Genomic DNA, 26,824 nt, shown 5'->3' on the forward strand with positions numbered 1-26,824 from the left:
TCTATATTAAGTAAAGCAAACGTAGCATAGTTTGCTAATGGAAAAGACAAATCTGTTAATTAGATAGTTTCAGTTAATGGTCTCTGTGTGCGTCTTACAGAAAGCTGGAGAAATGACAGTTTCAACACTAAATATGCATTTTCTATACAAAACTAACACAATCATACAGAGATTAGACAAAAGTAAGAAGGAAACAAAGAAGATGTGTTTCGCAAAGGTCGAAAAGTCATGCGATCTGTAGTATCTGTTTATATAACTCTACTATGATGGAAATAGTTGTAATCAGATTATATGGCCTCACATACAGCACATACTTAAATAAGTATGTTATTTATATTGCGCAGGTATTTAAAGAAGTATGGTGAAGTAAGGATTTTGAATTTTGTTTTTGATCTAAGTCACATCCCTATCCCCCATGACTTTTTTCACTTTGCGAGCGAAATAGCAACATGTTATGAGAAGCCTGAAAATCATACTCAATCAAACTGAAAGTGACCATAAAAGAGGACTAAGTCATAGGGTATAGAGGCTATTGACCTCGACCAGTAGCCACAATACCACCGATATCGCACTAGTATGGAAAACACGATTCTTTTGCATGATAATAACCTGCATGAAAATGTTTTAAGTCAGGTCTATATTACTGATTGTAGCAATAGTATACAATTTTTGCTACTGAATTATGATTATTGATAGTCGCTACACAATGTGAATATTTTCTGTTTCAGAAATAATTTTATCATTAGCAACTGTAAGCATCTATGTAATTTTACTTTCTTAATATCCTAAAGAGAAGTTGGTAAAATTAATATCTCAAGAGAAAGAACCTATGTGCGTACGAAATTTCAGCTACACATAATCACTACAATTTATGAATAAAATGTACTGAAATTATAGATATACATAACACATAGAGCTTTTCAGCCCTTGAATATAATACAATTTTGTACCAAAACAGACTTTGTGATGAAAAGATAATCTTCTAAGTCAACAAGCTATTTTAGAAAAGTTTTCGCATAAAATCTTAAAATAAAAATTGATCTAGTTCTCCTTGCTCCTAAACTCGCAAAGAAACGGATTGCAATCACAAAGTTTTTTTTGTTGTTGTTGCAAAATGAGGTAATTTAAATTTATGCTATATGGACTAGATTAGGGTAATACTAAGTGGTCCCTCCATTACAGTGTGCACCACACAGATTAGGGTAATACTAAGTGGTCCCTCCATTACAGTGTGCACCACACAGATTAGGGTAATACTAAGTGGTCCCTCCATTACAGTGTGCACCACACAGATAGACGGTCTCAGGTCTACTGAAAAATATAAATAATGATGTTATATGCATTCTTGTCGAGGCTAATATTGATAGCTTCTGTGTACTTTCTGTTGCCCTGAAGTCATCTTTGCCATTTACCTTTCTCAATGGAGCCACTTCATATGCCGGATACTGTACAAATATATTGCACTACCATCTCAATGCAGGTGTATTCAGTCGAAATATGAAATATACTCTTTTCCACTCTCTACCGACATGGCACATAGAATTTCATATTTGATATGAAACGCGAAGTGAATCAAAATGATTTACCGAAATCCTTCAGATCAGGATCAACAAAGGATGCTGTCTTACCAGGGATGGCCATGAAAAGTTGGGTGAGTCTACAGAAGACAGGAAGGAGCATTCTCTGGATTTTACCATGAAAACAAGAGATGTGAAACATATCCTCCTTACGACTTCATTTATACTGCAAAGAAAAAGACTGTAGCTGAAATTTAGTATAGTACCATAGAATATTTTCTCCAAAGAATGCATGGTGTTGTTACATAGGTGATCGATTAAACAACAAAGAATGCTGACTTCTAACTAATTGAGAAATACATCAGCTAATCTTCCATACTAGGGCATATACAATGTGAAAAGCAACCATTGAATAATGTTGATAGGCACAACTTCTTATTTGAATGAGTGAAAAAAAAAATGAAAGGAAACACCACAGATCAACACGCTTATAAAAAATGAAAGGAAACACCACAGATCAAACACGCTTATAAAAATTGAAAGGAAACACCACAGATCAAACACGTTTATAAAAATTGAAAGGAAACACCACAGATCAAACACGCTTATAAAAAATGAAAGGAAACACCACAGATCAAACACGCTTATAAAAATTGAAAGGAAACACCACAAATCAAACACGCTTATAAAAATTGAAAGGAAACACCACAAATCAAACACGCTTATAAAAATTGAAAGGAAACACCACAGATCAAACACGCTTATAAAAATTGAAAGGAAACACCACAAATCAAACACGCTTATAAAAATTGAAAGGAAACACCACAGATCAAACACGCTTATAAAAAATGAAAGGAAACACCACAGATCAAACACGCTTATAAAAATTGAAAGGAAACACCACAAATCAAACACGCTTATAAAAATTGAAAGGAAACACCACAGATCAAACACGCTTATAAAAAATGAAAGGAAACACCACAGATCAAACACGCTTATAAAAAATGAAAGGAAACACCACAGATCAAACACGCTTAAAAAAATTGAAAGGCAAAGCAAAGAAGTGATGCATGTATGACTCTTATTTCACAAATGAATGCTTTCAGACCATTCGGAAAGCTTTCAGACCATTCGGAAAGCAAGCTATTCAAAGCCTTGAATAACGAAGAAAGTGGAATACAGGCAGTTATTATATCCTTGCTGGTCGATCGGCTGAAAGCTTCCGAAAATGTGGTTGGTAACAAATATGCACCTTCTGCAGGTAAGGCAGGATGAAGTATTACTGTTAGCTGAGGATGATCTTACTTTTGTTTTAAAAGAGAAAACCAAATCAGGTATATCAAGTAAAAGTAACTACTATAGAGTTTGCAGGGATAACGTCCAAAGCCAAAGCTGAAAGTCTTGATATCAAACAAAAACTAATCTTTGACATTGACAGTGACTTATATATATATATATATATATATATATATATATATATATATATATATATATATATATATATATATATATATATACAGGGATGTGCTTTTGTATCTGGAGACAAATCATCTCTGCAGGAATTTACACCTGTAACAGCTGTTGTTTCCTCAACTGGATTTGAGCATTTGTTCTATCCTCCAATAAATACACCAATGTAAAGGGGGCGCTGAATCAGCACTGGATGTTCGACCGACTCTCTGAACTCCAAGATAGTGATGATGTTATAAGTATTGTTTCCTCATGAGATATCAATTCTGCATTTATTCACTAGTTGCCTGTTACAGAGTTGACCAAGAACAGCTGAAATAAGATTAAAATATGAGACATTTTTGATACTACAGAAAATTTGGTAGCTTTCCGATTTTGATAACATCTCACGGATTTTGACATTGTCGGTACTAAAACGGGCAACATGAATATTTGCATTAAGATGGCCTTAGGTCTAGGTTTAGGAGGTAATGATTAATTTCCCAAAATCCATAGGTTTTTCACACTGGAAGATAATGCCATATTTCTTCAGAATCCAAAGTTTCGAGATAACGTCTAAGTAATTATCAAGCGAAAGTGGAGATGGACAATAATATTTGCATAGATTTTATGAAAACAATGCACCGTCCAATGGCTTATGATCCAACAAAACTGAGTTTTCATGAGATATGGCACCTGACTATTCAATCCAAAAGAGGACAGGCAAATAAAAAGTCAAGAAACCATCATATTCAAACTATGCTGCCTGAGTAAATGCCAGATAAAATATGTACAAACTGCAGAAATTTTTAAATGCAGAAGTGGTCTCCAAAGGATGAAAAACACCGATGAAACCCCTCAGAAAGGATAGTGGAGGAAGACACTTAACATCAACATCAAAGAAAGCGTATTTGCATGCAATCTGCTTATCATGGCAGACTAATAGGGATCATGTATCAGTTGTTTTTCTTCTTCGGTGTCATTTATTTGCTGTATCAGATTTAATAAAATATTTTCTTGTGAATGTTCTACACTGTCTTTAATTTCATTTCAAATTAAAAACAGTAACTGGCATTGATTAACACAAGTGTACTCAATAATCGAGTTATGTGCCATTTGCAAATATTCAGTCTTCCGGTGATGGTTACTCTTTTCAGACAAAATATAAGATTTACATGGGTCTATAAATGAAATATTTATAGTCTACAATTGAAGTCAGATATGTTTGTGAGGAAAAAAGATATGATCTAGATGGCAGTTAGTTTCAAAAGGCGATAGTTTCTTTTTATGATTATTCATTTTTAAAGAGCTCGGTTTAAAAGCCCAATGAAAATCCCAGAAACGATTACTTTATAGTTAGGATGGTTCTAAAAACCAATGGTCACCAACTGCTGATCATTAAACATTTGTTTTTGCTTGAGAATCTGGTATTTGCAGCTAGACTCATCACGTAATGTTATTTTCTTTGAAACGAGAGGCGAAAAATACTGAATGATTGTTTGTGCAGTATTTTACCTAAATGAATACTTTCTTTTCTGAAGGTAAAATGTCGTACTATTCTCTTTGTTTCCAGGAAATGACCTACCCTACGAAAGTATGAACCAAGAGTCTAAAACACACCAGTACCAAAGACTGATTTTAGTACTTGTCAAGAAGTCTATACTTTTTAAATTTGATTTTATAGTTTTAACAGAAAAAATGATATACGATTTTGTAAAAAAATTAGTTAAAATTCACAGAATGATAGAGCGAGTGAGAAAATCCCAATTCAATGTATATGTGTGCTAGTTGTGCATTTATGTATATTAACCAAATGCATTTTATTATGTCACGATTCATGCATTGAATTTGATATTGTGATTAGTTGGAATGAATGGAAAAAGTTTTTGTTTTATTTGAATAAAATATATCCATTCTCTTAATAATGAATGTTTATACATTAAGATTGTAAGACATTATTGGTTATGTTTCCTGATTCAACATCTTCTGTTTCTAAGTATCCTTTGAGATAAGAAAATAAAATAATATTGCTCAGGATGGTGCACCATTCAAAATTCAGAATTAATAGAATCATCTACAGACTCAATCACAGCTAATGCTAAAGTTATTTGGATTAAGCTCAATTTCTGAAGTTGTTCACTTTCTAGTTAAATGAAAAGTGGATTCAAGAAAGGTAGATTTCTTATTTCTATGAGTTTTCGCCATACATGGGTGTAGATTAAATAAGCCTAGATTGGGGCCAAGATGGCAGAGTGATCTAAAGCGCTCTACGTTACGGATCACTGCCATCTTACCTCTGTCTGCGTAGGTTCGAGTCTCGGATTCGGCCAATGTGGGTATGTGAGAAAGCTTGCCAGTAGATACTCGAAGGTCGATGGTTCTTATCAGGGATTTCTCGGGTTCTTCCTCCACCATTAGTACTGGCCGCCATGTATAGCCTATCGTGTGCTGCAAAATGGCGTTAAACCCTACAACAACAACAATAAGCCTAGACCAATTATCAATGTCTGTGAGATTCATTCTCTCTTAGACAAAGATAGTTATGCAATTAAATCTGTTATTCACTGATAATACATTCTGCCATAAATATTAGTACCATGATACCATTGTCATCATTAATTCTCTCTCTCTCTCTCTCTCTCTCTCTCTCTCTCTCACACACACACACACAGACGGACACACACACACACGACATAGACACAGACGTTCTGTTGGGAGGTATCTTGTTACAGAAATTGGTGTAGAAAAATGTTTAGATTAACAGCAGTTAATAAGAGCCTGAATCAGTTTGCTGAGTCAACCAAATTACCTGTGTCACAGGACTGGATAGATCTTAAACACACGGACACTGATCTCATTCAAGCCAGCCATTAAAACTAAAAAAATTCGGCTACGTGAACAGACTTGAAGACCATGATGTTTACTTGCTTGATTATTGTCAGCCTGTTTTGTTACGTAACTTCATTGTGTTTTGATTTTGTAATTTTGTCGTCGTGTATGTTTTTGTGCTTTACTAAGTTCACATTACTACCACTATTATTATTATTAGTAGTAGTAGAAGTAGTAGTAGCAATAATAGTAGTAGTATTAGTAGTAGTAGTATTTACAAATTTTAGTACGAACTCTTATGAACTGTTAAAAAGTAGTTTCTCTTGCTTCAGTAGACTTATGATGAATGTCTAATTGATAGAACCACACCATTATTAATAATTTACGAGTTGCCAGACGGAATTATTCCGCTATAACCACTGAACCAAAGACTATAAAAAGTTTCTTTTTACCGCTTCGGTGGCCTAGTAGTTAGAGCGTCCGCCTCGAATGCGGTAGGTCGTGGGTTCGATCCCCGGCTGAGTCATACCAAAGACTTACAAAAATGGTACTAACAGCTGCCTCGCTTGGCGCTCAGCATTAAGAGGTTAGTATTAGGACTGGTCGGCCTGGTGTCAGGATAGTGTGACTGGGTGGAACATCATGCTACATGTATGTGGCATGATGCCCCAGTGCTAGACATCACTATAAACTGTCACACTGCAGACATCATAGCGATATGACTGAGAAATTGTTAAAGCTGCGTTAAAAATCTAAATCACCCACACACACACATAAAGTCTCTTTTCTGAACATGATAGGACGGACATCAAGAGGGACAGAAATAGACTTTGGTAAGAAGCGTTGTAAAGATGATTATTTTGTGGCATGACATATCCCAATAGTGCTTCTTTTCTTCATGTCACTTTTCCGTTCCGTATATTGAGCTTCTGACTTTGATGAGGAAGAAAGAAGTGATACAAAATATACATTTTCCCAAATATTATTAAAGTTTCAGTCAAGGTTGAAAGGTCACTCGTATAACACCTTCATTAAACAACAAGCATTGTGAAAACGTTAGTTATCTTTCATGTTTGCTGCGGGATGTCTTGTCAGAGCCATGCTATCACAACTTGCCTGTCATGTAGTGTATCACTTTGATCAAACAACAAATGTATGCAATATACCTAAAATAAGCTTCTACAAAATGCATTTAAAGGTCTTATGCAGCGAGCTGTTCGAATACCCCACCCTGTTTATATCAACTGATCCAGAGATGGCGCGACTTTGTGCAGGCAGTCAGTCAATACATATTAGTGTCGTAAAAAAGTAGTGCCAGCGTTGAGCAGCTCCAATTCATTCTTGATATCAATGCACAGTTGATCGATGTGAACACCGTGTCTACTACTGACCTTAGGGATCTTAACCAACTAATCATGGTCATAAGGTTGTAACAGTGTTTAAAGCGTACGGTGCATTGTGTTAAAATAGCATCAAAAAGCCTGAACCATGAACAAAGCAGAATGTTTGTATCTTTTATTTAAAAAGACCATTAATTGTGTCAGTAATAAATACCATGAAAAAGCTAACAAATCTAAAATCAATCCCATGCGTGTACATAATTAAGTTTCCTTTTTATGAGGTTTAAAACATTTTGCCTTAACAAGGCTCATATCACAAAAGCTATTTTAACACTAGAAAAAAAACTCTTTCTCTTTGTACGTTCATCAATTAGGTGTCACCTGCGAAATCGTTTTTTTAAATTGCATATATGTTGAAGAAAACGGATAGTACTTTTACGAAGAGATTTTTTCACCAGCTTTTATGTGAAGAATTGCTTCGTAAACTCTAAGTCAATCCGTTTCTCAATTCCGAGAGAGAGAGAAGAAAGGAAGGAAGTTCAAGTCATTTGATGTAAGTGTCACTCGATGATGAAGACATGACTACATTCTTGGGGAATTGAAGGTACTCGGGATCGAGCTGCAAAGACAAAGCCTGTTTGAGTTTCTGGCCCGCAAAACTTTATTGAAATACTCAACATATAAACTTACATTTCAATATCAAACTACAACAAGCTCAATTTACGGATATAAGAAATACATATAAAACTACGATATTCTTTCACTTACCGACATCATACTTGTATAATAACTGCCGTTTTAGAATGTAATACAGATAATTAAATATCGAATAAATTCACAATAGCAAAAGAATCTAAAATTCAATATTTCAGACTAATACCGTAATTGAAATATATTTTACTGAATTTATTCTAAAAAGTCAGCATATTAAACTCTATTATTTAAAGAGTATTTTATTTCTAAATTAACTATTACTGAGTATGAAGTTGGTAGCGAACGTTGCTTTTACTATAATCAATAATATAATTATAAGTAAATATAAGTTCTTCAAACAGTTAAACTTTCTAATACATTAGGTTAAATAATAGTAAAGAAATATTAAAATGATCTCATGTTTAAACATACTGATGTTAGGTTAACAACTTAACACTAAAAATTCTTATAACACTAAAAAGTCTTATACTATGAAAAACTGTACATAGACGGTTATCTTACCTGCAAAGACAAAGCCTGTTTGAGTTTCTGGCCCGCAAAACTGATGTCGACCCGCGGCTGGGCTTAATATACCCGCTTTCTTAAGACAACGCCAAATATGGCGCGTTCTTTAGCTCTTCCGTTTGGCCAGAATCTCAAAGCGAGGCTTCGTAGTCTCTTACAGATTATTGTCTAGGTCTATGTACATTATTACGTAAGTACTTCTGCAAGATCAGCACATTTGCCCTCCATAAGAAATTTTGGAATCTGTCTAGTTCGCTATTTTTATAACCTGATGAATGTACTCTCTTTTTGTGCTGAGTCAGAGATACAAGTAATGTTTTGTATAAGACGGTTCGTACTTGATCATAATAGCGTAATCATTGTTGAATAGTAGGATACGAATAAATGGATTAAATCTCAATATATTTTAGTAGAAGATTACTTCCAATACGATTTATCAATTTACTTCTAATACAATTTAATCAAAACGTACTCTTAATTCAATTTAGAGGAATTTTTCAATCTTGTTACTTGTACTAAAAAATTCTGTCCTAATAGTACGATTAACCCCATTTTTATGGCACATTTACAAATTTTAGTCCGAACACTGATGCAATGACAAGATATCGTTTATCTCTCTGCATTAGACTTATGATGAAAGTTTGATTTATATAAACATCCCAGTTCAAATTACTGTCTACACCTCTGATATAAACTGTGGACACAATACAAATTAAATTAATGCAAACATAATATCCCTTTCTCGTCCTTGAAAAGTTCGCTTAACAGTATTTACAGCGAGCGTTATATGCTAATTTAAAGCGGATATCTCGCAAATATGAAATATTAGGTAGGAGAAAATAATACGTATGAAATGACAGTATTAAATAATAGTTTAATAATTGCTTTATTTAGTAAACTTCAGAAAGTTTGCATATTACAGTACAAAATTAGTATTTCATTAAATTCATTTTTACTGGAAGTTTCTACTTTTTCTTTTCGTGAAAATTTTAAAATCTATAAGAAAAAGCCTTTGAAATACCGAGAAAAACGTAAAATGTGGTATTAAGAAAAATATATTTCGGCTCCCCACACTGGAAACTTTTCTCAATTTAGTATATGTTTATCGATATTTGTATTATATCTGGAATACTCTCTGTTCCTATCCTCATATCCTACTTTTTATATAGGTACGTCCAGTGATTCTTCCAGAGATAACTGTGTTATCAAACATCGATAGATTCGATTCAAATGATCATTTTCAACTAAAGCAATATACTGTTAATAAAAATGTTCTCCATTTTGCGGTCTCTTCATTGTCATTGTATACCATGCATCACTATATCAAGTCTTCATAACCTATTCATTCCAATGTCAGTTTATTTTAAGCTGATGCTCTATTCGTTCATTAATTATTGTTCACTTACACAATTCGTACACGTTGACAATATTACACTCTCCATACGACAACACGAACTTATCCGTGTATCTGTAGAATCTAGTAGTGAGTGGATGTTTCTTGCCTTTATTTCCTGATTCCAGTATTTTGATAAGCTTACCGTCTGCAGAAATCTGCTGAACGCTGTATGAAGTATATCCACAAAGATAAATATTTCCTTCCCTGTCTGTGTCAACATGGCTTGGGGAGTTCATGCTCCCATTCGTGTAGCTGAAGACGACATCCCAAGAACCATTGTAGGCAACAAGCATGTTACCAGAATGATAAGACACATAAACAATATTTCTTGTAACGTCCGATCTAACAAATAATGGACTCAGAAGTTTTTTGGTTTGGTAGTTATCCTGTCGGATTCGTTTTATCTCTCTGCCGTCCATGTTTAGTATTAAAATATAGTGTCCGTCTTGATTTGTGCTTACTACTAATTGATCTCGCAAGGCAGCAACACCCCAACATTCTAACTTTGTTCCAATTTCCTTGGTTTTTGACAGTTTGTCTCCGATCTTGATGATCTCTATTGCTTTTTGCTCAGGAATTGTTACAGCCACCTCTTTGTCAGATAATGCACACACGTTCCATGGATTACCCAGAAGCTTGAAACTGTCACGGAGAGTATTGTCCGTCCCGAAGATTTTGAGCTTGCTGTTCCAGTTATCGACAAGGAGAAGTCTGCTGTCCTGTAAATGTAGAATATCTGATATATGACAGCTGCTCACATCATCTGATATCTTCACATTAAACTCGTAAGCTTTCTTTGCATTTCTTTCCTTTAGTGGAGAACGGTCTGAGTGAAACACATATACACTTTCAAAACCTGTCAGCGACATTTTGACTTCGGGACATGAAGGAAGAACAGATTTTCTGCGAGTAATATTGATCTTTCCCAGTTTCTCAACATAAGGAATGAAGTCTCGGAAGGTTTGATCAATTTCGAACGTGAACCTAACATCATTTATGCTTCTATGATGTTCATGTATTGCATTAAAGTGCCTGTGTTGACTTTGGTTCACGTTACAGATCAGTATGGCCTTCTGTACCTTAGAGCCATATTGTATCACTCGGGCGATGTTAGTAAGATCACGTTTAGTAGCGACTATAAAGCTGCAACCACTTGACTCTTCAGTACGTAAGTTTAATTCCTCAGATTTATGGTTTTTCTCAAGGGATGCACTAATATTACCCTCTAGCCTCTGCATTGTTTCTTCAAACTGGGATCTGACAGATGTGATTTCTTGTAAAATTTCTTTCTTGCATTTTTGAATGGTATCAACATTTTGTCTTATGTGCGCTGTTAAACTTTCTACATGCGTCTGGAAGTTTTGGAGGTTACTTTCTATTTCTTTCAATAAACTGTCTGTTTCAAGCGTGTTTATTATATCGTCAAGTGCAGTAACTGCCTAACACTTTCTGTGTTCAAGAAATCCACAAGTACAACAGCACATAACGGTGTGATCCCTGCAGAAGAACTCTATAGGTTTGCTGGGATGTCTGAGACACATTTCAATAAAGTCTAAATTTGGTCTCACATACAAATGTTCTTTTTCTCCATCCAGATTAATTACATCATGGTGACTTGTCGATGGAAGACTATCATGACATTCTCTGCATGTGCGACACATTGAAATTTTACATTCGTTGCAATAGGATACTCCTAAATTTTGTCTCGTCGCTTTTGAACACAGATAACACATATTATCTCCTAAGACATCCACTGGGACATTAAAAAGAGAAATCACCATATTGTTCACCGGAAATACTTCCGCCCACTGTTCGATGTTATCTGTATTGTCAAACGGTGCTGTATCAGCTTTACACACTGGACAAGGGAAAATCACCCGAATAGTTCCTTTTTTCGTCAGCGTTTTGTCAATATGTGACTGCAGGCACGAAGCACAGTACGTATGTCCGCATGGCAGTAATTTTGGCCTCTTTAAAGTCTCCAAACACAGGGGGCATTGTACTATTTCAGAGAAGCGTCTATCTACTTTTGAAGCTGTCGCCATTTTGTTATAGTGTAGCAACTAGCTGTTTTATTTCTGCGTAGACATATATTATCGCCCTACATGAAAAATGCAAAAGCCATGTTTCAAGCACGGCTATAAATAACTGTACTACGTGACTTGCTAACAATCGAATTGCAAGCTAGTACATGAATACGGACGCATAAATCTAATCTCTAGGTCACGTCGTCTGCATCTATATTGATGCCTACAACGAAAATAATTCACAGTAATGCTGATTCAACTAATGGTTGCTCCTGTGCACACGTGTTAATTTAGAATTTCAATTTTCAGAGTATACTAACGGGTTGACAATTTTTTAAAAATAAATTTGATAAAATAGTTATATTTTTGTCATCATTTGATGGACCAGTCTATAAATAAGTAATACATTTTACGTATGCTTGATAAAGATTCAGAATTGCTAATTTGGAAAATAGTTGGGATTTCATTTGCAGGACGTAAGCATCAATTTTATGAACTTTTTTTTGTCTACGAGGCTTCCCAAATAAAACTGAGATATTAAAAACTGACACAATGACTATTTCAGGCACGTTATTATTTACTTTCATTTACAAAATCCACTTTTAACTGTCACAATTTGTATTATTGTTACATATCTTTCTTCTGGCATGCAAAACCTTGAAGGATATCATCAAAACAGACCGTTTACATTTTAGATAGATTCTCAGGCTTGTCTGCAAATAACCACCGTCCCATATATCTGGTTTACAAAACGTTTAGCGGGTCCCCGAGTGGCCGAGTGGTCTAAAGCGCTCACCGTTCCGGATCATTGCCATCTCACCTCTGTCTGCGTGGGTTCGAGTCCAAGGCTCGGCTAGCGTGGGTACGTGGGAAAGCCTGCCAGTAGCTTCTCGTGGGTCGATGGTTCTTCCCTGGGTTTTCCAAGGTTCTTCCTTCACCATTAATACTGGCCGCCATGTATAGCCTATCCTGTGCTGAAAAATGGCGTTAAACCCTCGAACAACAAAACGTTTAGCACAAAAATAATTAAAACGTTGACGCCTCTGTCGCCGCTGGAAAGGTGATATCTTTGTGCAATGTTAACCCGGTGAATTAGTATTCCACTCATCCTATGCACAATAGAACCTGCAGGTCTTACTAGAAATGTGTTATTCTGAAATGTATAAAATTGTTAAACTATATGAAACATGAAACGTGTTTCATTCTTCATGTATTCATTTGCTTTTTAATTTACTTTATCTCTTCCTCATCTCCCTCTTCTCTCATATCATCTAATTTCCCCTACAAAAAGCGAATTATATCTAAATTGTATTACATCTCTATTCCATAATCTTTGTAAATCCTTTGTAGTGAGGGTATCCATATGTATTTATTCATCTTATTATAATTTATTGTTATCTGAGATAAACATCGTTTGATGTTTATCAGTAGAAACGTACATAACATGCTTCGTTTCTTGAAAAGAGACACAGTTAATTAAATTGTTTCGCTTGCAGGACATTACGGAATGTTAGAGGAATGACAACTCCACAAACTAAATATGTACCTCGTCTACATATGTACAACGTTAACCTAACTATAAAGAGACTAGATAAAAGGAAAACACGTGACAAAATGAAGTGTAAAGGTCAAAAGGTCACTTGTTCTATATGATCAAACTAGATATCTGTTTATAAAGCTGTTCTGAGCTGGAATTTTGTCGTGATTTCTTCATATGATTATATATAGAGCATAATTAGAAATACTTGCTTCTATATTTAGTGTATTGTACAACAGCATGAAGAAAAAAACCCATACAAATCCAGACATAGCAACATCACTGGTGATTTACTTGTTGAATATAACATTCTGATTGCAACGAGTTAATATTGGAAGAAAGATACGATTCGATCTCAGTACTTATGTCGTGGTAAGCTTCGCATGCGATCTAATGAGCTGACCAGATTGCTTTACTTGTGCGAGATTTTAATGACAGTTTTGACTATATCAGGTCGAGGAAATGGACAATACGTGCCTTCACAGGGACACATCGAGCTGCACTGGACAGATATCGAACCATAGACATTTAGATTAGTTCCAAACCGGCTCTTATTTTGTCCTCCGATGAATGTATTTTAGCTTGTAGTGAGACAAGGATGAATTAAACACTTTAAACAGTAATATAATATTTTCCGAAGAAAGTATTCTATTACTGGTCCTTAACTTCACCTGTTATTATTGTATTTAAACTACCATTTAGATACGGCTAAATATTAAACAATTTACAAAGAAACCATCTACAGGCGTGCTAGTGTATGCAAGTATGTAAACGTGAAACAAACTTGGTAGATGATACAAAGAAAATTAAAATAAAAACTCAGTTTTCACAATACACGTACATCTTTCGTATCATCTATGTCATCAATATCATAATAAGCAGCTAACATTTTGGATCTTTTCATAAATACGTTCAATAATTTGACAAATACCTAAATTAACACACATACTATGACAGTGGTCTGTGTGCATAGTACATCTGGTTTCTCCGGAACCATGATGATGTAGAGTCCCGTCTACCGCTGAGATGATGACATTGGGGCCATGTTTCATAGTATCTTCATGTCATATTGTATTTTCCTCAGAAAATTCAACTTCCTTTTTCCAGCTGATACAAATTCTGAAAATACGCATGTTTGGCAAAGTGGTAAAATACCCTTCTGCCGTGCATGATGGGGAAGTGAGACATTTTAACTTCTCTGCCCTATTTCTGCTTATATATGCACATGCATTTGTGTAGAGAGGCCTCCAGCTTGTCATCTTATGTCTGTGGGTCAAAGATTTCCGTCGTAATAATTTCGCACCTTAAACTCACATTAAACTCACATGCTTTCTGGGTGAAACTATCTCTATATGACATGCAAGCTTTCCGGATGATGACAACGGATTTACTTCATAGATCTCTCGCTTTCGTCACAGATGACAACATATTAGTGTTTACCAACTTCTTGGTGATATTTGCAGGTAACTCAACGGGTGGTACATTGTCATCGTCTCTTGGAGCATACGAATCTCGTTGGCATAATTTCATATGTGCACCACTACACATTTCACATCGAGTGCATTTGCAGGTCCCCCCACCCACACTCCCCGCCTCATCATTATCATCGTGTGTTCCATTAGAGTTTGTAAAGTATATCTTCCTAGCTCTAAATCAAATAAAAACGTTTGTCTGCAATGAAAATAATTTTCGGCGAAATATCCTTGTATCGAAATCTTCTCTTTTCCCTTCCCGCGTATTTTCTCCATCGCTGACGTGAGATTATTCACCCATTATGCAAAATCCCTTCTCATCTTTTAGCAATGTTCTCAAGCTTGATATGTAGTCATAAATAGGATTTGGGTTCCGACAATTTTATTAGCAAACAAATCACCGACAGTCCGTAAAATTATTACAGTTCTACTTTTTTCCATGACCACGTCGTCAGATTCATTTTCAGTGGCTTCCTCCTTTCTGTTATATTCGTCGTTCTCGGCGTTACAATTATCTAAATTATTAATAAATTGTCTTGCCGTTTCCTCTTCGTTTATCGTGTTATATGTGACAGTATTGTCGTCCGATCCTGGCCAGAGAGAATGGGATGTGCATGCCCTGACACTACAAAAATGTTCCGCAAATAAGTCTTCCAATTCCTTTTAAAATAATAAATACACTTCACACACGAAACGTTTAAGCATTAATTGTTTAAAAACAAACAAACAACAAAACAAACCACAGAAAAAGCCCCCAAACCACAGCAACCTCATTTATGGTTATTGGTTCTTTCATTATTTTTTAATTTGTGATCATGAATATTTTTTTAAAAAAATAGGCTATACTTGTTTAAATGTAAATAACCATACAATATTTTTGACTACTTCTCATTAGACGAAGAAGATACTACCGATTGACTATTTACCTGAATGTGCTTACCTTAAAACTTACCTGTTGAAACTAAACAGATAAAAAAAGGATTTATAGAGCGGACATGAAATATTTAACCTTACATTACTATGTTCCTTTACACAAAATAAATTGTGAAGCGGCAGACAACTTTCGTAAATTTAAAAACCGTTTAACGTTTATCAGTGGATTATTAAACCATTATTATATTTCTCAATGGACTATGAAAACCTTTATATCTGAGAAAAACATATAGAAAAGGAACAAGATACGCGAACTTCCCTTTGACATTGAAGAAACAGATTTTCCACTGACATGGTTAATTATGATAAACCCTGGAATGCTTAAGTGTCCCACTGAGGTTAGTAATGCATCTCAGTGATCTAGAATACCATCTTTGGTGATATTTGGTGCTGACGGATACTACTAATATTTTAATATCATTGAAAAAGATGGCAATATTTATTCTGTATTCACCCTCCTGGAACTTTTTTTGCCAAACTGTTTATACTTCATATCTCTTGGTAGGTTGTTTTCTTTTTTATGTTTTCTCTCAAACGTTCAAATTATGTTTTACTCTGTTGATACATTTCACAGGTTTCATTTCAAGCTCAGTCTTTTAATTTAACTGCACATGTATGTACCTCAGTCAATACATTATCTCTCTACCTAATTAACAAAAACAGGTCAAACTCACGATCCTCGCGATTAAGGAAAATTAATCATGTTAGGTTTGCATCCAGTTTTAACAACACCCACATAGGGCCACATACATCCAAAATGGAAATTGTATGAAAAAGTGTATGGACTTCCACTGTAATGTTCACTATAAGTACATCTGTGTCATGATAAATCTTGCTGATAAACTATCAATATGGATTTCCTTTGGTAATAGATCGTTGTATACTCGAATGAAAGCCAAAAAATAATACATAACGATAGGCAACAAAAGGAATGCATCCTTTATTTAGCAAGGTATATATGGCAAGTTATGGTTACTAGGGACAGAATGTGTAGTCTAGCATCGATTTCACACAGCGTTTAATGATTGCAAGCAAGAGTGATAGACACGTCAATCGGTTATGTTTTTTTGGTGTTTGTAATTCAGCAATCATGATTGGTTCCAAATCATATAATTATGTCAAATATATAAATACCTACACATCGATCGCATTTTATTGGACTTATTTCAGGTACATGTGATTCTTAGCACTTAAGGATGCCCGGTTTTGAACAATCAATGCTTATTACGCAATTTAAGATTTTATAATCATTAGGGTCTAACGCCATCAACATAACATCTGTTACTTAAATGCATTGAAACGTTATTGGAGGGACTAGTAGTAAAATTACATGTTCGCGATTTATATTTTATTACATAATATAAAAAATATTCCCTGCATTGTTTTCGTAATCGCAATGTCAATCATATGAACGAAAATGAGAAAATAAGCGAAAAGGAAACGTAATCGTTGGAAATATTTTTTTCATTTACAACCTGCCGTAAATAGGCCATGCAGGATTACCTTTGCCGAAAACCAATATGATCTCAATAATTGCTCCTTATTTACATTCATTCACAGACATACCCATTTCTTTGCGTACTTCACACGGGAAGTCTGTTTACGGACAATCGGTAACCTGGTACTCTTTCACGTATTTGTCAATGCAATGACCCTTCTGTAGGAACTGATTATTCAGCTAAGGGTACTGCAAAACACTGCACATCTGCCCATTGATTTCTTGAATTACTTTTGATCTCGTGACACTTTTTGCATTAACAATTTAATTTTTCTTGAAAACGAAGTTATCTGCTTCAACATTTTCTAAGCTTTCATCCTTGAATATGTTCCGATTCTAAAAAAAAAAAAAAAAACCTGGTGAATTTCAACAGTTCGGAACTTCTTTTGAGTGCAGGTGATACCGGTACATGCATGTGGAGACTAACAGATCAGTAAAATGTACTTAGTCAACTTCTTGACTAGATCTGTGAAGTTTTCCGAATGACAGCGATAAGCTTTATCTTTTAGATCGTTATTGACCTGTTTGCATACGCATGTCTTATTTCACAGAGTCAGATTAAATGGCCGCACCGGTTCAGGAGCAGAGATGGATTTAACAGCGTTTGTTATGTCCTAGATATTTTCAAGAAACAAAAGTTACTTCCTTGTTGCCACACATAGTGTACTTCATGTATACAGTCACATGGTTTTAATTTTGTAAACATCAGGGTCATTCTAGAAGGTTATTGTCCATTAAGTAATGGTTTTTATATATAGGAAATGCTAGTTATGATCTGAGGTCAAGTAGAGAACTATATAATCTTGTAATTGTGAGGACTTTGTCATTCGTGTTTTAACATCTGGCACTTTCAAGTTGTAATATCTTTTTTTCCAGTTGGGATGGTTTTCCTTTTCTCCACAATCTCAAATAAAAAGGCATCCAAGGATGATTTAGAAATGGATATTGGTTTGTGACAAAGTTCATAATCAATAAACAATATATTGCAATTTGTTTTATCGAACAATGTAATTGATATTCATTTATCAGGACAATGTAATTGATATTCATTTGTCAGGACAATGTAATTGATATTCATTTATCAGGACAATGACTATATGAGACGTATTCAATGTTTGACATTTTATACAAAATTATTCAAATTAAAACTTTCATATTATGCAACAATATAATTTAATGTGCATAAAGGCATTCGTCATCTGGCCTCATGAAATGTAATTTAATGTGTATAAAGGGATTCGTCATCTGGCGTCATGAAATGTAATTCATTGTGTATAAAGGAATTCATCATCTGGCCCCATGAAATGTAATTCAATGTGCATCAAAGCATCCAAGTAAAAATACAGATGATAAATCTAAAGATTTGATTAAAACTTCAGAAAGCATTTCACCTGCACTCCATATTATTTGATCAAGAGGAAGCACCGATTGCCAGTTTTGTCAATTTGTCGCATTCGTTTATGCCCCCTTTCCCTCTCTGAACTATCCACTCCTGAACAATATACAAGAGCTCTGTATTTGTATGATGCCCTCGATTCTGTACTCGAAACTAGATAACGTTTCTGACATTTTTTAAAAATAGAGTTGGAAAGTATTATGTTATATTGGATATTTAATGAGCAATTTGTAGACCTTGAAAGCTAAACTCCCAGTACCAATTAAACACAGTTTTACGAATTTAATCTGACATAAATGTGTTCTGGTAAAAGGAATTTAGCTTAAAATAGAAACATTGCGTCTCTGATTGGATGAAAATTATACTAAGTTAATGAGGTTCATAAACAACGGCGATTACATGCTTAGTTTCTAATAAATCCGCAGTTGGCTTGCATACCCTTCCGTATTTGTATATTCATGGGAAATGTTTATTTATTGAGGCTATATTACTGTAAACGTTTCTTTATTATATACACACTGTGCCCTCGTTAACAGACTTAAACACTCTACCATCCACACATATGGATAAACTAGTATTCCCTCTAATGATGATCTACATATGCCGCCTTTCATTTTCTTTGAAAAGGAAGATTTGTACAAGCCTCACACGAAATCTTTCAAACTAGTTTTCCATCAATGTTTACAGCTCTAGACACCATCCGATGTAAGCGCCACAACGTTAACTCATGGACACCAAGGCTTTCAGCCACTTTAACCATCTTAAAGAGGTGCTACAACAACGGAGTGGCTTGCTTAGGGGAGAGTTCAGACAGATTGACCATGACCAGGAAGACAAACCTTTGGTGTGGAAGAGTATTAGAGCCAACATTTAGTTAACACATACCGATTTACATTGGGACGGAAAGAGAAGGAAAAGCACATACATGTCCAGTACTCATGGTACTCTCTACATCCTGTAACAAGTGGTGGCCATCTTGGGTTATGTGCGGCTGATATAGCAAAACGGAATAAATACTCCCACGAGGTCGTGGGCACGATTCGTTGCTACAGTAACAACGTCGTAATAATTTAACATAAAGAGCTTACACCGATAATATTATTGTCGGGGTATGTAAGACCCGCAAACATTACTCTCACTAAAGAAAAAGGCGTAGACCCAGTCCACCGCATGACAACATTTTGCCACTCGACTTCTTGCAAACGCTAAAAGATATGGTACTTAATCTCCTTAATAATAATACAATTTTAGAATATGGTGATCTCAGTGAAACTCTCAGCTTGTTTGACTTTGCACATTTCTTGCCAACAAGCAAATGCAGTCGCTTAAATGTGTGGGTTCAGACACTAACCAAGTTCACGGCAGGACCTAACTTGTTATGCCACTGTCACGGAATAGTGTATATGTATTGTTTATGAATATTTGGAACATAATGCAATCGGGTTTCGTTTCTGTACACATCGTTACCTGAGACTATATTTCTGCACTGATGCAAACTTTATTTGCGCATGAAGTAATAGCGGAGACTTTAATAACGCATATGAACACGGACACTACATACATTTCTCGATACGATAGATCAGTTGATAAATTTTCCTAACTACCCGCGAGATGAGGAGTGGCATCGGATGCTCATATGGGCATCCTCAGCATGAATATGCTACTTTGTTCAGCCCTTTTTGCAGAAGAATACTGAGAAATGTCTGTATTCTTATTTACGATGGCATTGTATTTCAAGATAAAATCATGAAATCTGTTTTAAAATTTTTAAAGTATAAATTTGTATTCCGGACAGAAAGAAAAAGATTACTCCCCCACCTTCCAAAAATAAACAAAACAAAAATAAAAGTAGATGATTATAGAAATTATTTCATTCAGTTCAATTTCGATTCCTATGACCGAGAACATAAAATATGAAAAAATACACCAGCCTTTTACATTTACAGAGCAAAGGTACTATTCACAACCTGTTCGCAATGAAAGCGTCCAGGATGCAGATATTCTAATGTTATTAATTCTACTTAATTAGGTAACTAACTGCATTTGCAGAATTTCTCATTAATTTACAGCCCATTAATTTGAAGAGTATTGGAGGGCAGTATTCCCAATGGTAGCACGACAAGCTTATCATCTTCGTGATCATTATTGATCTGTCGGCATGAATATGTGGCATTTCACTGTGCTGTATCAGATTAAATGGCGACAGCTACTCAGGAGCGAAAACAGATTTCACAGCTTTTGCAATGTCCTATCTGTCTTGATACTTTCAAGAAACCAAAGTTACTTCCTTGTGGCCACACGTATTGTACTTCATGTATCCAGTCACATATCAATAGCAAGCTGACTCAAAGAGACACCGAACAGAGATGTTTTCCTTGCCCGGTATGTAGAGCTGATACTATCCCACAAAATCCCGAAGTCGATATTCATAAATGGGCGGAGACATTCCCTGTGAACAGCATGGTTGTTTCTCTGTTGGACGTCGCTGTGGAGAAAGATGGAGACAAACTGTGTGACTTATGCCTAAAACGAAACAGAAAAAACTCTGCGACATCCTACTGTCGAGATTGCAACAGGACAATGTGTGGTATGTGTACAGAATGCCATGGTGATATTCCTTCGACAAACCATCATACGGTGACAGATTTAAACGCCAAATGTGAAACAAATGGAGCGAGACCAAATTTATCTTTCATTGAAATGTGCCCAATACATTCTGATAAACATATCGAATTTTTCTGCAGTGACCACTACAAATTATGCTGTGCCACCTGTGGTTTTCTGGAACACAGAAAGTGCGACACTATCACCTCGCTTAAAGACATGCTAAAATATTACGATTCAAAAAATAAATCAACAGAATTAGAAAGCATCCTGAACAATCTACACGGTTACTTGAAAGACATAATTGGCAAAGTCGTGACGAATGGAACAAATGTTGCTAATGACAAGAAATCCATCTTACAAGAGATTCAGAATGCAAAATTACAACTTATTTCTAAAGTCGATGAACTAGAAGATGCATTAATCGCCGATATTGAAGGAAAACATAAAGTTGAAAATTTAAACATTCATTCTTTGGAGGCCATGGGACACAGCCTAATAACTGCTATCGACAGTGACCGGACCCAGCTTGAACTTGCGATGAAACATGGATCAGAGGTTCAGAAGATTATCATGCTCCACAAGCTTGACCAGAATCAACACAGGTACGTTGAAACAATTGATAGTTACAGGGAAAATGTTGTCGATGTTCAGCTCACGTTTGACGTGGACAAGACTTTCCGTAATTTGGCAAATAGTCTGAAAATACTTGGAAGAATTAATGTAACACGTACAAAACCTGACCTACCACCATGTCCGCATTTGAAGTCAGACTTAAGGCGTTTAAGTCCTGTAATGGAAGATACAAATATCCCTCAAGCAGCTGTCAGTGCTGGAGAACCAGAACTGGAGTGTGAGAGCGAGGTTACTCTTCCCACAACAAGTGAAAGAAATGCTGTGAAAATTTCAGCTTTTTGTGTTAAATTATCTGGCGATGAAAATGAATGTGCCGTGTCAGATGTACTGCAACTGGAAGACAACAGACATATATTAGTAGATTATATGAATTTAAAGCTGAAGTTGTTCGATCCCAATAATTATGAATGTACAGACGTTCTAGTATGTCCAGATAGACCCTGGAATGCGTGCCCTTTCTTACCTAATTACCTGGCTGTGACAATTCCTTATAGAAAGAAAATTCAGATTATTAGAATATCTGGCAAGATGCAAAATGTGAGGGAGTTCAGAACGAGACTTGAATGTTATGGTATAGTAACGACTGGGAACCTATTGGCAGTCACTACTGGGAAAGATCAGCATTGTATTCTAATGCTTGACATGAATGGAACTGAGATCAGGATGATTCAGCAAAAGAATTATGAAAGCGAGAAGCTGATTGGACCGATGCGTATCGCAACTAATGCTTCCAAAACAGTCCTATACGTATCATATCATAATGGCAATAGATTAGTTGCTTACAACTCATCTTGGGATGTCCTGTTTACCTACACAGACCCTGAAATGAAGGGACCAGCTGGTGTCGATACGGACAGGGATGGAAATATATACCTGTGTGGATATAATTCCGACTGCGTCCAACAGATATCAGTGGAAGGGAAACTGATAAAGACTCTAACAGAGAAGAGGAAGCCATTCACCATCCGATTCGACAGAGGAAGAACGAAACTAATTTTGACATCTGGAAAATGTAATTTGGCAGAAGTCTTTGAATTGTTTGACTGAACATAACAGTATCATAACTCCCAGCACATCAAATCGGTATCAATAATATAATGCGAAACACTAAACTGCAGTGCAGCTGTTATAAATATGAAGAGGAATAGAATCAACGTTACGCTAAGGAGATGGTAGTGTATAGTATTATTGTCTTTGTTGTAAACATCTTTATAATCAATTTTGTATTATGCAGTTGCATTTGTTTTTAAATTTCTGTATTAGCGGTCGGTTGCATACATAAAACGATGTCACTTCCAAGCTTACATACCCTTTGAAGTAAGATATACGTAGACAATTTTAAAATGCCCCACGGTTGCGTAATATTATCGCTCGCAGCTGTTTCAGTTTGGTCGTCGAATTTTCGTCGTGTGTGATATGTGTTCTGACTAAAGTACAGCCGGTCGTTTCACTTCGGTTATGAAAATGTGTCAAGATGGTGAACAGTTAGGCGTCCCTGTACACAAGAAACGTGCGTGTCGACAGATATAACGTTGACAAATAAATAAATTAATAAACCTAAAACATATTAGTTTCTTACGAGACGTGAAACATAAAGAGCTTCAAATAGAGATACGTATGGAGATATTTTATTCTCTCTGGATCGACCAGACCTGTTTTTGTGAGTAATCAGAAATCTATTTAGAATCATGAAATTACAGTCTGTACAGGCCGGTTTGATCAGACCGCGAAACACATCAGTATAAAAAGTGTATTACTTATGTGACATGACAAATCGGCCCAAGTCAACACTACTTATGCTTAGCACAATTCGGACCAAAACCTGTGCAACCAGGCTCTCTGTTCTTTGATAATGGACAACCGGGCCAAATTATTAAAGTCAATCCAAACAGGTAATACAATATGGGCCGAAATTTGATAGGCCCAGTGACCAGACAACTTGGCACCGGTTGCCGCATTTATCTAAGTTGCAATGTTATTCAACATATTTCAGACGAATCTGAATGAAATCTAGCGCTGACAAAGCCAGCCAAAGTCAATCAAAGATCATTTTCCATTCGCTGACAAAGCCGGCTCAAGTCAATCAAAGATCATTTTCCCATTCGCTGTCGTACTTAGAAAATGTCCATCAAACGATTAATCAGTCATGACAAAGACCATTTGCTTTGGTCTGGTTTGGTGCTTTCCGGCACTGCAAAACAAGTTGGTTATTTAGTGCCAAGAATATTGGAGAAGACCATCTATCTATATGCTGTATTACTTAGAGGATGAACCGCTCATGTGGTCTAGTGGTTAGAGCGTCCGTCTCGAATGCGGGAGGTCGTGGGTTCGATTCCCGGCCTAGTCATACCAAAGACTTACAAAAATGATACTAACGTCTGCCTCGCTTGGCGCTCAGCATTAAGAAGCTAGTGTTAGGACTGGTCGGCCTGAACAATGTGACTGGGTCGGACATCATGCTACATGTCTGTGGCACGATGCCCCATGCTAGACATCTCTATAAACTGCCACACTGCAAACATCGTAGCGATATGACTGAAACATTGTTAAAGCTACGTTAAAAATCTAACTCTCTCTCTCTCTCTCTCTCTCTCTCACACACACACACACATACACAAGTGCCACTGAGTGACAAGCTGTAAGATCTGGTTTGGATGATAATTCACTTAAAGGCGAAAAACACTAAGGTAGTGTATTGGTTGACTCCAAGAAATATGTTAAATAAAGTGATGCTGAGTTCGTACATTTTGTATGTGGTTGATAATACTATTGCTTTCCTAAAATACAGTTATTCACACGTGCTGATTGTTTTTAAGTGGAACAGCTTAAGTATTCTTGTAATAGCATGCTTGTACTAATTGTGTTGTCCTGTAATAGCATACTTGTACTAATTGCGTTGTCTTGTACTTGTGTATATATTTATTCCTCACTAACGTGACTGATACCAAAACTCAAGTGGAAGGTTTGTGACGTATCTGATATAAAAAACAATCATCGACCTATTGGTATGGCCACTATGATATCCTAAGTATGTCTGTAAGAAAGGCATGAATTGCTATGTCGATAACGGCAGTCCAGTGTATGCATGTTCCTTTAACGTGGCAAAGGCTTTTGACCGAATAAATTATTAGATCTGATTCAGAAAGTGAAAAAATAAAAAGTTCCATTGCATGTGCTTAGTTTGCTTTTCCTTATTACAATAAATCACCATATGGGTACAGATAATCAGACATCATGAATGCCTTTCTGTGTCGCTATAATATAAAGGTGTCCTGCAAGAAAGTGTTTAGCACCCAGTTCTGTTTAATGGATCTATTGATAAACTTCATGGTGATTTGAATAGGTCTTATTCAACATTGACAGTTTATTTATGAATAATTTCAGTTTGCCTGATAAGTCTGTGCTTGGGCCCATTATTTGCGGATTACGAAAATTGTTAAGAATCCGTAAACGTTCCGCGTTAACAAATGATATTGTGTACAACACAAATAACTGTACGTGTGTATGTATTTCAAAGCATAAAGTCTGATAACAATTTATTCACCTGAAGTTAGACTTTGCGAAGAAATGCTGCTGATTGCAAATTAGCTTACGTACATAGGACACATACTTCATTCATATCTGGTAGATAATTGTGATGCACAAGGCCAACCTCATTTCCTCATATCTGGTAGATAATCATGATGCACAAGGTCAACCTCATTTCCTCATATCTGGTAGATAATCATGATGTACAAGGCCAACCTCATTTCCTCAGATCTGGTAGATAATCATGATGCACAAGGCCAACCTCATTTCCTCATATCTGGTAGATAATCATGATGGACAAGGCCAACATCATTTCCTCAGATCTGGTAGATAATCATGATGCACAAGGCCAACCTCACTTCCTCAGATCTGGTACATAATCATGATGCACAAGGCCAACCTCATTTCCTCATATCTGGTAGATAATCATAATGCACAAGACCAACCTCATTTCCTCAGATCTGGTAGATAATCATGATGCACAAGGCCAACCTCATTTCCTCATATCTGGTACATAATCATGATGCACAAGGCCAACCTCATTTCCTCATATCTGAGAATAAATATGCTTTTCAGGTCGTTTAAAATATGTCATATTTAAATCCTATGTGTGTTACAGCAAAGAGTTTATATTTACAATGGTTCATGATAGATGCCAAAGTGAGGTGGGAATAGCTTATGAACAACAATGGCTGCATTTGCTTATAAACGACTGTATTCATTTATGGACATAATCGCAAGTAGCAGTAACAGAATCTACAATAGCTTTGCTTGTTGACGTAATTAGTGAATGTCTGCTGGCTGTAGCATGATGTTGTAAACATTATTTGTCCTCTTTTGTGTGAAATTGTTTATGCTGTATGAACTGAAATAATGATAGTACATTTTATTATATTATGTTCTATTAAATTAGAATATGTTCCAACAGATTATAGCATGCTTTATTATATTATATTATATTATATTATATTATATTATATTATATTATATTACAATTTGTCCGACTTTCTTTAAAAACAAGTAAGAATTATTTCTCAATCGAGTTGAGTTGAGGTTGACTCAGGGTTGTCTGAAACCTTGGCCGACTTGATTTGAAGGCGTTGACTTTGTGGACCAGCCTGTTTTGAAAGGGTTGATTTTGTGGCTAGTTATCTCTAGTTTTATCTATCTATCTATCTATCTATCTATCTATCTATCTATCCATCCATCCATCCATCTCTCTCTCTCTCTCTCTCTCTCTCTCTCTCTCTCTCTCTCTCTCGCTAGGTACAATATTAGAGGGCAGACAGGCCCTGCATGCCACATCTCAGGACAGAGATTCAGATAATGTTACCGAGTTACATTTCTTGCCAGACAGACCTGGTATAACTTTTGGCGATGGAACCAAAGGGTTGAACGTGTAAATGTTCCTCAGGGCTGTTCTGCCTCCAATGGAAGCTTTTTC

The 26,824-nt window shown here is 35.8% G+C and overlaps 3 protein-coding genes across 3 annotated transcripts; 1 reads left to right on the forward strand and 2 right to left on the reverse strand.

Moving 5' to 3' along the window:
- Positions 1-7,772: 7,772 nt before the first annotated feature.
- Positions 7,773-10,987, reverse strand: LOC149774697 (uncharacterized). Its single transcript, XM_089944770.1, has one exon. It carries the CDS (start codon positions 10,985-10,987, stop codon positions 9,752-9,754), a length of 1,236 nt encoding a protein of 411 aa, XP_089800896.1. The 3' UTR covers positions 7,773-9,751.
- On the reverse strand, positions 7,773-11,864 carry LOC149774698 (E3 ubiquitin-protein ligase TRIM56-like). The gene has a single exon (XM_089944771.1). It carries the CDS (start codon positions 11,792-11,794, stop codon positions 11,189-11,191), a length of 606 nt encoding a protein of 201 aa, XP_089800897.1. The 5' UTR covers positions 11,795-11,864; the 3' UTR covers positions 7,773-11,188.
- An 8,750-nt stretch (positions 11,865-20,614) lies between these two features.
- LOC149774699 (uncharacterized) lies at positions 20,615-26,294 on the forward strand. Its single transcript, XM_089945014.1, has one exon. It carries the CDS (start codon positions 20,809-20,811, stop codon positions 22,897-22,899), a length of 2,091 nt encoding a protein of 696 aa, XP_089801140.1. The 5' UTR covers positions 20,615-20,808; the 3' UTR covers positions 22,900-26,294.
- The last annotated feature ends 530 nt before the right edge of the window (positions 26,295-26,824 follow it).

The sequence above is a fragment of the Sinohyriopsis cumingii genome, unplaced genomic scaffold (assembly GCF_028554795.1).
Source record: "Sinohyriopsis cumingii isolate HCF-2022 unplaced genomic scaffold, ASM2855479v2 utg000160l, whole genome shotgun sequence".
In the NCBI taxonomy this organism is placed as follows: domain Eukaryota; kingdom Metazoa; phylum Mollusca; class Bivalvia; order Unionida; family Unionidae; genus Sinohyriopsis; species Sinohyriopsis cumingii.